The 16,840-nt window shown below is 39.9% G+C and overlaps 1 protein-coding gene across 6 annotated transcripts in view; it reads right to left on the reverse strand.

Moving 5' to 3' along the window:
• LYN (LYN proto-oncogene, Src family tyrosine kinase) overlaps window positions 1-16,840 on the reverse strand; it is a 118,059-nt gene that overhangs the window by 38,634 nt on the left and 62,585 nt on the right. For all 6 annotated transcript variants that reach the window (XM_045789072.2, XM_045789070.2, XM_087864873.1 and 3 more), the window contains exons 9-10: window positions 2,175-2,357; window positions 67-143 (exon numbers count right to left, since the gene is read on the reverse strand). In XM_045789072.2, the coding sequence (XP_045645028.1) occupies window positions 67-143; window positions 2,175-2,357 (260 nt within the window). The remainder of the gene's footprint in view (window positions 1-66; window positions 144-2,174; window positions 2,358-16,840) is intronic.

The raw sequence follows: 16,840 nt of genomic DNA on the forward strand, positions 1-16,840 counted from the left end.
CATCATGGCACTGAAGCAGGGAGGTCTTCGCGAACTTACGTGCACCCTGGATTTTTAATACTTCACCTGGGCAGAAAAGTCAATTAGCTTTGGAAGCAGCACTTTGCCCCCTTCATCGCTCTTCAGGAAATCCAGCAAACTGCCTGTTGACAGAAGAGGAACCAGTGAGTGTACATAAGATCGAAATCCAAACAAGTCAAACGATCACTACTATTAGAGAGGGAACTCACAGAATGATAGCCTTTGTGATTCTGTATGGCCATGGTGCCTTTTCCTGAAGTTGGTCAAACGCAGTCCCCTCTAACCTGTCACCTTTGACCTGATGTGAAATGTGGCGTGTGGGCCAGGTAAGAAAAGGTGACGGTGGACACTGTTTTTCTAGCTATGCGTTTCACAGCACTTTGCACCTGCCGCCACAATCCACTTGATCCAGCCTGATCTTCAGAGCTGCTCAGAGACAGAAACCAGCAGGTCCTCATAGAGGGCTTGCCTGCAGCAGGCACTGCGCTAGGCTCGCTCCTCTCTGTGTCCAGCAAAAGCACAGAAGTCAGCGCGTGCTGTAGGTGTTCAATGAGTATCTGATGAACGTACTGTGCTTTGTCCCTAAGAGAAAGTGTGTCGATAAACCCTCCTACTTCTTAAGGCTTCATCTCTAAAACAAGACCTGCTTTTTCTCTTAGAATTTAAAGGGTCAACCTTAGGCAAGGTGGTTACCTGTAATGTCTTAGTCCCTGGAAAGAGGGCATGTCCTACTAGTTCTCACCAGAGGCCTTGTGAGGACAGATTTAAAGCACGTGCCACGGTGCTTGGCAGTTGGTAAGTGCTCAATAAACGTTCTGCTGCTTCATCCTCAACACGGAACAATGGTACTTAGCCTTCAGATTGCTAAGAAGATTAAGGGAGAGCACCCAAGGAAAGCATCAAGAACAATCTGGTATACAGTAAGTACTCAATAAAGGCTAAGTATTGTGATGAGGTATTTACTTTTATGATTCAAATACGACTAGCTGCTTAATTCGACAAATATTGACTGAACGACAAAGTGTCTGATCCTGAGCCTGGTTTCTGGGTTAAACCAGAAACTAAGCCACAGGGGCTAGTTTTTTTGTTTGTTTTGTTGTCATTGTTTTTGTTTTTGTGGGTTTGTTTTGTTTTTAAACAACATCCTTTTTTGGAAGGACTCTGAGTGACTGATATTCTGAAATATTTATATATATTAAATAAGAAAATGTAATATTCATCTTTCTAATCTACTCAGCTGAGACATCACGCTATGATCTCCATGATGCATGAGATGATTGTTAATTTGCTATTATTGCTTATGTTTCTTTCTTTTCTTCCTTCATTCCTTTTAAAGATTTTTAAAGAACCATTTGGCAGTTTGTTAGTATCTCTAACTGATATGGAGGAAGAAGGGGAGTAATTCAAGCCCTATTATCCGAAGGTGATATCGGTCGGAGAAAACATGGTTGCAGGACATCTCTTCTTCAGTGATTCTGATTTCAGAGGAATGTAACCTCCAAGAGTTTTAAAAATATTCACATTTTGAAGTCACACCCTGAACACTTAGATAATTCTAAAGAGGAAAATGAACATGTTTTAGGATTTTGAGAACTCCCATTTTAAAGGTATAACAGTAATACTCTTTTATTTGAAATATGTCTTTTTTGGACAAATATTTACTAACGGTCTTCTATGTCTTGCATGTGATTCTTATGGCTAATATGAATATGAAGACACATGCAGAGAAAATAGAAAGATTACATATTATTTCTATAATACAGATAATACATATAATATTTTTGGTGAAGTGGTTTATGAAAATGCTTTGTTCCCCCGTGTGTTCTGATTTTTTAGTAGTGAGCATGCTGTTTTGGAATTAAAATTATTGGAACATTCCGTGAACATTTAAAGATTTTACTTCAGGGCGCCTGGGTGGCTCAGTCAGTTAAGGCTCTGCCTTTGGCTCAGGTCATGATCCCAGGGTCCTGGGATGGAGCCCTGCATCCAGCTCCCTGCTCAGCGGGGAGTCTGCTTCTCCCTCTACCCCTACCCCCTGTTCGTGATCTCTCTCTCAAATAAATAAAAATCTTTTAAAAAAAATTAAAAAATAAATGTTTTACTTTTGGTGCTTGAAGCCTTTCAAAAGCCCTTGGTTTGGGGGGCACGCTCACCCTTGGCCATGTACTCGGTGATGATGTAGATAGGCTCCTCTCTGGTGACCACGGCATACAGCCTCACCAGCTTGTCATGCTGAAGGGTCTTCATGAGGTTGGCTTCCTCCAGGAAAGCTTGCACAGACATAGTGCCTGGTTTCAGGGTTTTCACAGCCACTTTGGTACTATTGTTATAGTAACCTAGAAAGACAGTGGAAGAGAGGCATGTTTTATCCAACTGAAAACCAAAAGCCTCATGCAGAATTAGAAGAAAATTTGTAGATAGAAAAACTGACAGAAAACTCTAGACAGTGTTAACATTAGGGGAGGCTGAGTCAAGGGTGTGTGAGAATTCTCTGTACCATCTTTACAAAAAAAATCTAAAATTATTCCAAAATCAACAAGGTATCATAAAGCAATATTTTTGGAAAAAAAAAACAAACCTCTATATGCAATCCATCATGGGGACAAAGATTTTCCTCTCATGAATAAAATGTTCTTTATCCAAGAACAAAAAAAATGCATAGCAAGGCTCAGTATACCCTTATACCACACACACACACACACACGCACACACGCGCGCGCGCGCGTGCGCACGCACGGGTCTGGAAGAAAACACATTAAAATATGCCAAATGTTGGCCATCTCCAATGGTGCAATTAGACTGATTTCAACTGTGTTCACGATACCTTTAACTACCAAATTTTCTACAATGAACATATATTATTTTTGTAATCAGGATAAAAAGGCTTGCACTTTAAGAAATTACTTATATATACTACATTTGAAGTATAATATAGCTAGAGTCAAATAAGCATTTCCCCAACTTTTCCAAGAGAACTGGACTTGGGTGACTCTCCATGAGCAAAGGCTTCTGTACCAAAATGTCTGGGAACCACCGCCTCCCACCCCTTCCCCACCCAGGAGATGCAGCAGAAGCAGAGAGTCCCGCAGTGAAGAAACCTGTCAGACTTGGCTAACCTCAGTGCTTCCCACACTTTCTTGACCACAGGACACTCTGTCATGTACCTTTTCACACCCTGTGAAATGCACTTTGGGAAATACTAACTCCTTAATATAGTTTCCCCAAGGTCCCTTTTTCTGGAACCTGCCCCAATGGCGTGCTTAATTCTGAGCCTCGTTTTCTCCTGGGGCCGCTTCTTCTCAGTGGTTTGACAAAGCAGAAATAGAATAATCACGTTCGCCTTTCCCTTCCGCTCTGTACTTCTCTTGGAAGTGCAAGAAAAAGGTGAGGAAGGAGTGGTAGCAGGTTGCCGGCAGGTTGCTCTACCTGGTGTATTACAGCCTTTTATTTTTCTTTTACCTGTCCTACGAAATGGTGATGTCTAGTGTCTGGTCTCTTTGTTAGATCACATAATTACCTGTGTCTGTACAGAATATAGAGATGACTGGAAACATGCTCAATAAAACATCAACAATGATGATCTCTGGGGGGTAGAATTTGGACCAGACTTTTACTTTCTTTTGTTCTTTTCCATTTTGATTCATTTTGTGAATGAATATGTATCTTTCTTTACAAAGGGAATTATTTCTTTAAAGGAAATTACATCTCTATTTCCACACTTCCAAATGGGCCAGAAAAAGTATTAGTTAACAGTCAACCATACTTACTAACTTTTCTTCTGATCATTAACACTTATTACTCTGTTAAAACCTTTCCTTTTATATTTCACTTTGATTTGTACTTAATAGTAGCTTGCAGTGTGGTACAGAGAGGTGAAAAATGCGATATACAAAGTAAAATAAGTATTAGAATGTATGGCTGAGCCAGTAATAGAAAGCTGACAAAATACTGTATTAGGTTATTTTCAAAAGCCACAACCTGCAAAAAATAATGGGATCATAAATCTAGTAAATTGATTTTCCATTTAAATGCATAGTTACACACAATATGATCTTTCTTATAGCCTTTAAGAGTAAATTTAAAGTAAATTCCACCAGCAAAAGTCCTTTAACATTGTATTTGAACCAAGAAGATTCATTACCTCAAAACTACAGTAAGATATCACCTCACACCTGTCAGAATGGCTAAAATGAAAAAGACGAAAAACATCAAGTGTTGGCGAGGATGTGGAGAAAAAGGAATCCCACTGCACTGTTGGTGGGAATGCAAACTGGTGCAACCACTGTGAAAAATGGTATGGGGGTTCCTCAGAAAAATTAAAAATAAAACTACCCCATGATTCAGGAATCACACTACTGGGTATTTACCCCCAAAATACAAAAACACTATGTTTGTAGCACCATTATTTATAACAGCCAAACTATGGAAGCAGCCCAAGAAGATGTGGTTATATATATATGTGTGTGTGTGTGTGTGTGTGTGTGTGTGTGTGTGTGTGTGTATGCATGCAATGGAATACTATTCAGTCATAAAAAAGAATGAAATCTTGACATTTGCAACAACATGGATGGAGCTAGAGAGTATAATGAAAACTGAAATAAGTCAGAGAAAGACAAATAGCATATTATTTCACTCATATGTGGAATTCAAGAGACAAAGCAAACAAGCAAAGAAAAAAAAGATAGAGAGAGAGACAAACCAAGAAACAGACTCTTAACAAATTTGTAGAGAACAAATTATTGGTCACCAGAGGGAAGGGGGATGGTGGGATGGGTGAAATATGTGGTAGGGATTAAGAGTACACTCATCACACACAAAATTAAAACTTAAAAAAATTAAAATAAAGATTCATTATGAATTTGTTTAAAGGTTTACACATAGGTATTCAGTTATAAGAATAAATCTAATAAATGAATTTAGTAAAGTCACAGGATACAAAGTTAATAAACAGAAATCTGTTGTATCTCTATATACTAATAATGAAATAGCAGAAAGAGTAATTTAGAAAACAATCCCACTTATAATGTACCAAAAAGAATAAAGTACTTAGGAATAAATTTAACCAAGGAGGTAAAAGACCCGTACTCTGAAAACTACAAAACACTGATGAAAGATATTAAAGATGACATAAACGAACAGAGAGATATACCATGCTTGGATTAGAAGAATTAATATTGTTAAAATGACCTTACTGTGCAAAGCAACCTACAGATTCAATGTAATCTTAATCAAAACACCAATTCATTTTTTACAGAACCAGAACAAATAATCTGAGAATTCGTATGGAACCACAGAAGTCCGTGAATAGCCAAAGCAATCTTGAGAAAGAAGAACATAGCTGGAGGCATCACAATCCCAGGTTTCAAGATACAGTACAAAGTTATAGTAATCAAAGCAGTATGGTACAGGCACAAAAATAGACACATACATCAACAGAACAGAATAGAGAGCCCAGAAATAAACTCATACTTATATGGTCAATTAATCTTTGAGAAAGAAGGCAAGAATGTACAATGGGGAAAAGATAGTTTTTTACAATAAATGGTGTTAAGAAAATTGGACAGCTATATGCAAAACAATGAAACTGGACCACTTTCTTACACCATACAAAAAAATAAACTCAAGATGGATTAAAGACCTAAATATAAGACCTGAAGCTATAAAACTCCTAAAAGAAAACATACGCAGTAAACACTGGGACATCAGCCTTTGCAACATATTTATAAATATGTTTCCTCAGGCAAGGAAAACAAAAGCAAAACTAATCTACTGGGACTACGCCAAAATAAACAGCTTTTGCATAGCAAAGCAAACCATCAACAAAATGAAAAGACAACCTACTGTGTGGGAGAAGATATTAGAAATGTTATACATCCAATAAGGGGTTAATATCCAAATACATAAGGAACTTCTATAACTCAACACCAGAAAAAAAAAAATCTGATTAAAAATGGGTGGCGGGGGTGGGGGGCGCCTGGGTAGTGCAGTCCTTAGGCAGCCGCCTTCAGCTCAGGGTGTGATCCCGGCGTTATGGGATCGAGCCCCACATCAGGCTCCTCCGCTGGGAGCCTGCTTCTTCCTCTCCCACTCCCCCTGCTTGTGTTCCCTCTCTCGCTGGCTGTCTCTCTGTCACATAAATAAATAAAATCGTTAAAAAAAATGGGTAGGGGGACCTGAAGACTTCCAAAGAAGACTTACAGATGGCCAACAGACATATGAAAAGATGCTCAACATCACTAATTATCAGAGAAATGCAAATCAAAACCACAGTGAGATCTCACCTCGCACTAGTCAGAATGGCTAGTATCAAAAAGACAAGAAATAACAAGTGTTGGTGAGGATGTGAAGAAAAAGGAACCCTAGTGCACTGTTGGTAGGGATGTAAATTTGTGCAGCCACTGTGGAAAACAGTATGGAGGCTCCTCAAAAAATTAAAAATAGAAATACCATATGATCCAGCAATTCCACTTTTGGGTATTTATCCAGAGAACATGAAAACACTAATTCTAAAAGATATATGCATGCTTATGTTTATTACAGCATTATTTACAATAGCTGAGATATGGAAGCAACCTAAGTGTTCATCAGTAGATGAATAGTTAAGGACGTGGTACACACACACACACACACACACACACACACACACACACACACACTGGAATTTACTCGGCCATAAAAGAGATGAGATCTTGCCATTGGCAACAGCATGAATGGACCTAGAGGGCAATATGCTAAGTGAAATATGTCAGACAAAGACAGACAGATACCACATGATTTCCCTTAGATGTGGGATCTAAAAAGACAAAACAAACGAACAAACAAACAAACAAACAAACAAACTCAAGAGAGAACAAACTGGTGGTTGCCAGAGAGGAGGGGGTGTGAGGAAGGGCAACATAGGTATAGGGAATGAAGAGGTACAAACGTCCAGTTATCAAATAAATAAGTCATGGAGATGAAAAGTAGAGCATAGGAAATATAGTCAATAATATTGCAATTACGTTACGTAGCAGCAGATGGTAACTGAACTTACCGGGGTCAGCAGAGACTAATGTACAGAATTGCCAAATCACCATTTTGTGCATCTGAAAGTAATATAACATTGTGTGCCAACTATCCTCCAATAATAAATACAAAAAATAAATTATATAAAATGCAAAAAAAAAGGTTTATACGTAGATCCTTAGTTACATGATTGTATCAGTGGCAAAACAGCAAGAAAATACACTCTCTTTGACGCATGTAACTGACAAAGGACTAGTGCCCAGAATATATAAAGAATTCCTATAAATCAATAAAAAAAATAGAAAAATAGACAAAGGCTTGCATGGACAGTTGAAAAAGAAGTCCATTGGGTGATGGACCTTCAGTAGGGCATGTGAAGTAATGAGCACTGGGTATTATATGAGACTGATGAATCACTCACCTCTACCTCTGAAACTGATAATACATTATATGTTAATTAATTGAATTTAAATTTTAAGAAGTCCAAATTGCTAAGTAACATGTAAAAAGAACTCAATCTTATTAGTAATCAGAAAAATGCAAATAAAGCCATAGGAAGACGCCACCACCCAGCTCAGCAAAAATGACCAAGCCTGACAGTGTGAGTGCTGGTGAGCACACGACCCTAGTGGGGAAACTGGGGCCCCTCCCCAAGGCCACCTCCTTCGGGGCTCTCTTCTGAGCATCAGTGAATTCAGCTGTGAAGCTTCTATCCTTACCAACATTCCCAGGGCCCATGACGGATGTTGACAGAGCAGCCTTCTTTCAAGTGCAATTACCTTGAGTGACCACACACACACACACACACACAAGAGCTGTGCTGACCTGTGGCCCACCTTCTTCTAGATACAATTCTGCTGACCAGGAAATGGCACACTGAGAACTCTTGTACATTTTGCTGGGACAAGCACTTTGGAAACAGAGTTGGCAGTATTTAGGAGAGTTGAAGATTCATACTCCCGTGATCCAGCAAACGGACTCCTGGTTCACCCTGGAGAAAGTCACGTATCCTTGCACCAGTACCAAAGTGTTCCTGGCAGAATTGTTCCTAGCGGCTTAAAACTGGGAACATGTGAAGTTCCATCAATAAATAGTGGAATCAATGGACAAGCCATCATACCACTTGAGTAAAAATACAGCAAAACACTACATAGCAATGAAGGTAAATGAACTGTAGCTACACCCCAAGACATGGATGAATCTCACAATGATAATGCTGAACAGAAAGAGGCGAGACGTAATACAAGAGTACATTTGGTATGATGCATTTATATAAAGTTTAAAAACAGGTAAAACTAAACTATACTGTTTGAGGATGCACACCCCCATATACAAAAGTAACAAAAGTGTAAAGAAAAGGAAATTACCACAGAAGTCAGAATGGCAGCTGCCTTTGGGGGATGGTCTTTTGGGTACAGCCAGGTTGGAGGTGGGAAGGGGTAAGTGGGGGCTTCTGGGTGCTGGTAAGTTTCCAGTGTGTGGTCTCAGGCAGCATCTCCCACACCAGTTTTCCTTTTGTAATTATTTGTGATATAGAATATTTGTGCTGTACATACTTTCCAGGCTGCTTGTTATATGACACAGCAATAAAAGCAAAAGAAACAAAAGTGTTCTCTCTCTGTCATCGAACAATGGGACTCACTGAGACTTTTACATCATATGAAATTATGGGTTAAGGATAAAGAAAAAAAATGCTTTCCAAGGGTAAGGGAAAAGTTATCAGGAAATAGCACAGCTGCTGAAGATATTAAAAATGCTGATAAGGACTTTGAGATGAGCAGTGACTGAAACAGCTGCGTCCAGCAGAGCTCAAGAATGGCAGCAGCTCCCACTTACTGGTGTCTTGGGGCCGTGGTATTTAAACAACAGGGCAGCTTTCCAACTTGCACAAAGCCATGACTTTTATTCGGCACTACAGGATCAAATCACACATTACCAAGATATTCTCCAGTAGGGTATGGGTTCAATTAACCTAGTCATGGAGATTTGGGTTGGCATTACAGATGCAAGTCATTTTTAAAAAATCATTTGAAAGGAAAGCATGTCTTGAAGAGTGCAAGTCTGGCACAGTTAAAGAAAGTTGGGGTGACAATTTGAGAAAGCTCTGTTTTCAGGTGTGACTAATTTGCTAAGTAGCACCTAGGTACCACACAATGAAGTTGGCTTTATAAAAAGATACATGGGGTGGACTTTGCAAGTTGGCTGGTGATTAGTTTCAACGCAGTTGGCTCAAATGAAAATAGATCAAGCAGAATCAGTTCAAAACAAGTTCCCTTTCTTCCACAAAGTCTCTTCGTAGACCAAGTGGTAACAGGAAACATCATCCTTGGCTTCACCTACCAGTCAGTTCCCTCGGAATCCAATAATCCACAGGGGGAAACGTGTCACCAAGTCAGATGTCAAGAGGATCACACGAACGAGAGGAAACAGCTTGAGGGAGAAACTCCTTTCTTTTATACCAACCCCCTCTCCCCCAGAACAGGTCACTTCCTAGTATTTGTTCACTGCATTTTGGACCAAAAAAATCCGGACCATAAAATGTGTCTATGTACCATTCCTCAAGCTTTACAAAAATATCAATTTTCTTGGTTGACAGTGATATCATTTTTAATTTGTTCTTCTTTTTCTACCAATGAGAAAAACTAGCCTGCTCATCTCTTGAGAAATAAAACAGAGAAATAAAAAATAAAATTCATGCAGCTCTAAATGGCAGACCTCGCTATTACACCAGCCCTCAGACTGTTGGAATGAGGCACACAGACACATTTAGGAGAGGGGGCATCTTTTGACCTCTGATGCATAACATAATGTCACCAAGCATTATTGTTTTGGTTTTATTCCCAGTATTCCTTTATTAAATGCACTCAACATATTGACATTATTTTAATAGCTAAGGACATCCAAATTCACAGAACTATATCTGCAAAAGATTCCAGATCAAAATTTCTATTTTTTTCTTTTTCCTTTCCTTTTTCTTTCTTCCTTCTTTCCTTCCTTCCTTCCCCACCCTGTTCCTACCTCCTCTTCCTTCCTTTCTTTAATACAAGACTAGAAAGAGAAAAGCACGATTAAAAAAACAACCACCAGTGTCAATATCCTGGCAATGATATCATACTGCAGTTTTGCAAGATGTTAGCAGTGGGGGAAACTGGGTAAAGGTTACATGGGATCTCTTTGTATTATATATATATGCATATGAAAGCTTTGTTGAAATATAATCCATATACCATACCATTTGCCTGTTTAAAGTATACAATTCATTGGTTTTTAAATATTCAGAGTTGTGAGCCCATCAGCACAATTACTGAAACATTTCCATCACCCCCCAAAAGAATCCCCATATCCACTGACAGTCACATCTCCATCCTTCCAGCCTTCCACCCAAGGCAACCACTCATTTCCTTTGTCTTTATAGATTTGCCTATTCACAACACTTCATATAAATGGAATCACATAACATGTGGTCCTCTATGTCTGTCTGGTTTCTTTCATTCAACATAGTGTTTTGAAAGGTCATCCACACTGCAGCACGTGTCAGTACTTTCTTTCTTTTTATTTTTTTTTTAAAGATTTTATTTATTTATTTGACAGAGATAGAGACAGCCAGCGAGAGAGGGAACACAAGTAGGGGGAGTGGGAGAGGAAGAAGCAGGCTCATGGTGGAAGAGCCTGATGTGGGGCTCGATCCCAGGACGCCAGGATCACGTCCTGAGCTGAAGGCAGACGCTTGACCGCTGTGCCACCCAGGCGCCCCAGTACTTTCTTTCTTTTTATTGCTGAATCATACTCCATGGTATGGATACACCACATTTTGTCTACCCATCCAACTGACGGACATGTGGGTTATTTACAATCTTTAGCTATTATGAATAATGCTCTTCCAAATATTTGTGTAAAAGTGTTTGCATGGACATGTTTTCTTTTCTGAATTATTTCTTACAATTGCATATAAATCTACAATTATTTCAAAATAAAAAATTTAATTAAAAAAAACCCAAGAAACAGGGGTGCTTGGGTGACTCAGTCTGTTAAATGTCCAACTCTTGGTTTTGGCTCAGCTTGTATGCTCAGCAGGGAGTCTGCTTGAAGATTCTCTCTCTCCTTGTCCCTCTGCCCCTGCACCCCCCTGCCCCCTGCACACATGAACATGCATTCACGTACCCTCGTGCACTCTCTCTCTCAAATAAATAAATAAATCTTTAAAAAAAAAAACAAGAAACAACTTTGTTGAGTGCGGAAATCCTGGGTAATCTCCCCTACTTCAGTCTTCACACTAATGTTACCATACTTCCTTTATAAGAAATTCAGTATTTAATAATAACACTGGTTTTCTGAGTGCTGTCGATTAAGTGCTTACCTGAATCATCTCATTTAATCCTCATATCATGCCTAAAAAAGCTAGGTTCTATTAAGACCTTTCAGATAAGCCTCTGTTGCCTCTCTCTTGTAAAATATTATTAGCAAATCGAACAACCCGATTAAAACCTGAGCAAAGGACTTGAATAGATATTTCTCCAAAGAAGATATATAAATGGCCAGTAAACACATGAAAATATAAACACATATGCTGAACATAACTAATCACTAGGGAAATGCATATCAAAATCATAATGAGACAAAACCTAACACCCATTAGGATGGCTACCTTAGAAAGGGAGGAAGGCAGGGAGTAAGGGGAGGAAGGAAGGAAGGAAGGAAGGAAGGGGAGAGAAAGAGAGAGAGACAGAGAGAAGTAAAGAGTAAGTGTTGATGAGGATGTGGAGAAATTGGAAGCCTTGTGCACTGTTGGTAGGAATGTAAAGTGTAGCTGCTATGGAAAACAGTATGGCAGTTCCTCAAAAACTTAAATATGGAATTTCCCTGTGATCCAGCAATCCCACTCTGAGTATATGCCCCAGAGAATTGGAAGCAGGGTCTCAAAGAGAAATCTGTGCACGCATGTACATAGCAGCATTATTCACAATAACTTGGGAATCAACCCACGTGTCTATCAGTGGACGAATGGGTCAACAAAATATTAGTCAGCTTTAGAATGGAAAGAAATTCCATCACAGGCTACAACAGGCATGAACTGGAGGATGTGCTACAGGAAATAAGCCAGTCACACAAAAAAAGTACATATTTTATGATTCTGCTTATTTGATATACCAAGGCTGGTCGTATTTATATAGACAGAAAGCAGAATGGTGGTTGACAGGGGCTGGGAAGAGGGTTAAGGGGAATTGTTGTTTAAAGAGTACAGAAGCTCAGTTTTGCAAGATAAAAAGAGCATTGGAAATTGGCTGTCTAATGGGAATGTCTATAACAGTACTGAATTGTATACTTAAAAATGGTTAAGATGGTAAATTTTATGTTATATGCATTTGACCATAAACACAAAATTATTAGCAAAGCTATTCAAATGGTGAATTTTCACCAGATTTTTACCTTCTTTCAAACAGTTTAAATCCAAATAATACTCCTGATAGAACAATTACATATTTTCTGATGCCACATTTCTCCTCTCTTTTAAGCTCAGTTTCTCCCACCACCTGGGCACATGCTAAAAAATGTTCCAAAAAAACAGTGTGAAGATTTAGCAGGTGGCCAGTGGAAGTGCATGAACAGGAAAAGGTGAGAAACGGGCAGGAGGTCTAGTATATTTGGAATTGGAAGCAGAGGTTTTCCTAATCTCAGAAGGACCAATGAGCTTGAGCTGCAGGTAACGATTTCAGCACAGGCTTGGGCCACTCAGGACAGAAATGTACTGTGAGCCAGTCGACTCAGGCATGTGCCCCCTGCTGCTACGTTAGCTCACCCCCTCATCAGTTTCTTTGGCCGAGTTGGGCTGGCATATCGCTCCTGTGACCACCACCATGGTAAAGCTGGCAAAGAGATTACCATTCTGCTTGCTAGTAGCTCTCAAGAAAATTTTAAGAAGGGGCGCCTGGGTGGCTCAGTCGGGTAAGCATCTGCCTTCAGCTCAGGTCATGATCCCAGGGTCCTGAGATTGAGTCCCACATCGGGCTCCTTGCTCAGCGGGGAGCCTGCTTTTGTCTCTGCCTGCTGCTCTCCCTGCTTGTGCTCTCTCTCTCCCCCCTCTCTTTCTCTGATAAATCAATAAATAAAATCTTTAATATTCAAAAAAGAGAATTATAAGAAAATACAAGAGGACAAGCTTAATCTCTTCCCTCAAAGCAATTTCTCAAACTAGCAGATCTTATCCCTTATCTCTCCAGTGCAAATAGCATGTAGTTTGATGCCTTTATCCTGGCTTCACAGCTGAACACAAGGAGGTTAGAACAGAACTCCAAACCATCATTCCGTATGCTGGGTTACTGTTTTAGAGCAGATGAGTACACCCTAGTTAAGCTCCCTCTACTTTTCTCTTTGTGACAGGTATGCAAGTCCTTTGCTGGCAAATATTCACAGAGGTCTAACTGGATCATTTATAGTTTGAACTCATGACTGGAAATGGGGAAAAATCCAATGAAATACAGCTTCCAGTGACTATGGCCAAATACGGTAAAATAAATAAAACTGAAGAGCACAGAATCATATTGTATAGAAAACACGTCAGGTATAATCTCATTCTCATTTCAGCAACTGAAAAGATGGTTGTCTGCCCATTTTACTGATGTGGAAACTGATGAGGTCAAATTAACTTGTAAATAGCTTATTAGCGAGCAAGTGAGTCCAGGTCTCTGGGATGCCAAAGAGGCTGGCGTCTTCACTGCCTCGAATGACTTTGGGCAAGTCGCTTGTCTGAGTCCAGTGTCCTTGTTTATCAAATGATGGCAATAATTCCTACCTCACGGTGTTACTGCGGTGACTATGAGAGATAATTGATGCATATGTGCCTAGAGGGGACCAGAAGACACTGTACAGCTGGGATATTCCTCCTTCTATCCTTCTTCTTCCTCACCCCTCACTTCATCACCTCCTCCCCACTCAAAATCATGGTAAATACGGGGAGGGAAGAGCACTCAGATGGCCAGGGGAATTAGGCAGGTACCTGGTTCCCTCATGAGCCAGTGGGGTTGGAGAAGACATGTTTGCGGGGAGCGTGGAGGAAGACAGGGACAGCTTCTTTTTAGAGAAGTGATGGCTTCTAAGAGGGAAAAGAACTCAAAATGAGCAGATAATGCTGAAACCACTTGGGGAAAATTCTTTTGGAGCAGAGGATATTTACATGATCTTAAATATCTCCCCACAGATTATTAATTAATTATGAAAGGGAATTAAAAAGTAATATTTACAATGGAGATATCTGGTAGACCTCCTTAAAATCAAATAGACCATGAGCAATAATGGGACTAACTAATATTTTGTGCCTCCTGGTAAATGCGCTGAGGACATAGCATCACTTACTACTTAGATAGTATTCATGCACAAAGGCAACCCCTGAGCCAAATCATGGAAAAATCCAAATGAGAAACATTCTACAGAACAACTGACCCATGTTCTACAAAATGTCATAAAGGATGAAGAAGGACCAAGGGACTGTTCCAGAGTAGAGGATAGTGAAGACACGTCAACTCAATGCAAATACATGATCCTAAGGAGCTCAAGGGCATTACTGGGACAACTAAAGAAATTCTAGACTCTGTATTAGATAATAGTATGCATCAATGTTAGATCTCCTCAAGTGGCCAAGGTATCATGTAAGAGAATGGTCCTGCTCTTAGGAGACACATATTTCAGTATTTAGGGGTGAAAAGTCATCACATCTGCAACTCACCCTCAAGTGGTTCAACAACAACACCAAGAAAAATAAAATATTTATGTGTATGTGTATGTATGTAGAAAAGAGATAAAGCAAATATAGCAAACTACTAACTGGTGAACTCAGGTGAAGTGTCTGTAATGTTTATTACACAATTCCGGCCCCTATTCTGTGGGTTTGCAAAAAAATATATTAAGAAATAAATACAAATATCTCAGAGGAATAAAGAAGGTGGCTTTTTTTTTTAAATGAGCAGATAACAGCTTGATGATCCCTCAAAAAGTTAATGATAGAATTACCATATGACTCAGCAATTTCACTCCTAAAAGAATGTATATACCCAATAGAAATGACACCATTTGTCTACACAATCTGTATGTGAACGCCCGTAGCAGCATTAGTCACAATAGCCAAAAGGTGGAAACAACCCAAATATCCATCAGCAGATAAATGGATAAACAAATTGTGGTATATCCATACAGCAGAACATTATTCAGCCATAAAAAGGATGAAATTCTGACATATGCTACAACACGGAGGAGCCTTGAGGACATTACGTTAAGTGACATAAGCCAGTCACAAAAGGATAAATGCAGTGTGATTCAACTTACATGAGGTCCCTGGATTAGTCAAGTTCATTGAGACAGGTAGAATGGTGGTTGCCAGGGTCCGGGGGGAAGGGGAAATGGGGAACGATTGCTTCACAGGCACAGTGCTTCCTTTTGGGGTGATGAATGTATTCTGGAACTAGATGGAGGTGGTGGTTACACAACAGTGTGAATGTAGTAAATGTCACAGAATTGTTCACTTTAAAATGACTGATTTGGGGATGCCTGGGTGGCTCAGTCAGTTAAGCATCTGCCTTTGGCTCAGGTCATGACCCCAGGGTCCTGGGATCAAGCCCCATGTCGGGCTCCCTGCTCAGTGGGGAGTCTGCTTCTCCCTGTCCCCCTGCCTGTGCTCTCTCTCGCACGCACGCTCTCTCTCTCTAAAATAAATAAATAAAATCCTAAAATGACTGATTTTATGTGACACAAATTCTACCTCAATAAAAAGGAAAACGGCAGACAGATAAAGGCGGAGTTTGATTCTATGACCTGGGCCACAGAGTGTGAATGAGAAGAGGCCGCGTCAGGAGCACACACTCACATCCACGAATCTGCTGACTGGGATGGAAATGGGCACTACTGACTGGTTCTGGAATATGCCAACCAAAATGAAGACTGTCAGGTTCTGTAATTATCGTTTACCTCAATTCCACAACAAGTTCACAGACTTACAGTGCAGTGAGAACTCATTCTATGCTGGGTCAGTATCTGTTGTATTTAAAAGATGCTTCAACTCAAGCAACAGCAACAGGAGAAAGGAAGCAGTACTCTGACACTAGTGGCCAAGACGTTAGAGGAGAAAACCCCTCTCCCTCACAGACCGGACCCCTGGATGGGCAAGCGAGGTGCCTGCATGGTCTCAGCAGGCTGAGTGTCTAGCTTCTGCTCAGCGGGGACTGCACAGGATTAAAAGCTGCTACCCCTTCGTCTCTCTAGAAATCACAGTTGCTTTTCATTCAGACAAAGCTGGCACAGAAAAAGCGATCCACTAAGATGTGTATGACTTCACGTGTTATCCTTAACAAGAGCAATGGCATTTTCAGTTAGAACCTCAAAGAGAACATGACTTTTTAAAGAGAGGCTTTAAAAATTCTATCACAAAAGAAAAAGAAAATTCACATTCGCTATAAAAACTTTAGAAAAGACATGGGGAAAAATTCCTCTGGAGAAGTCACTGCTCTAATTTCATCATACCTCTGTCAGCCTGGGAAGGCAGGACTTGACAAAAAGGAATGATTCATTAATGGCAGCACTTTGCACATCTTTAGAAACTTTCTTGGTGAGAAAGTGCAATAAATGTGATGCTTCCTATTACGCCCACTACTAAGGACTATCCTCACCCCAAATATAATTTTCCCTGAGAGGGAAGCCAATTCCCAACCCTTAAAATATGTGTCCAGAGAATCTGGTGATGAGAGAATCATGAATGAGTAGACAGAACAGTCAGGATAAAAACCCACTGTCCTCTCCCTTATAAATGTTCATTCTAAAAGAGCTACTA

This window comes from Ursus americanus, chromosome 9 (genome assembly GCF_024610735.1).
Source record: "Ursus americanus isolate L20-20 chromosome 9, mUrsAme1.1.p, whole genome shotgun sequence".
Taxonomy (NCBI): Eukaryota; Metazoa; Chordata; class Mammalia; order Carnivora; family Ursidae; genus Ursus; species Ursus americanus.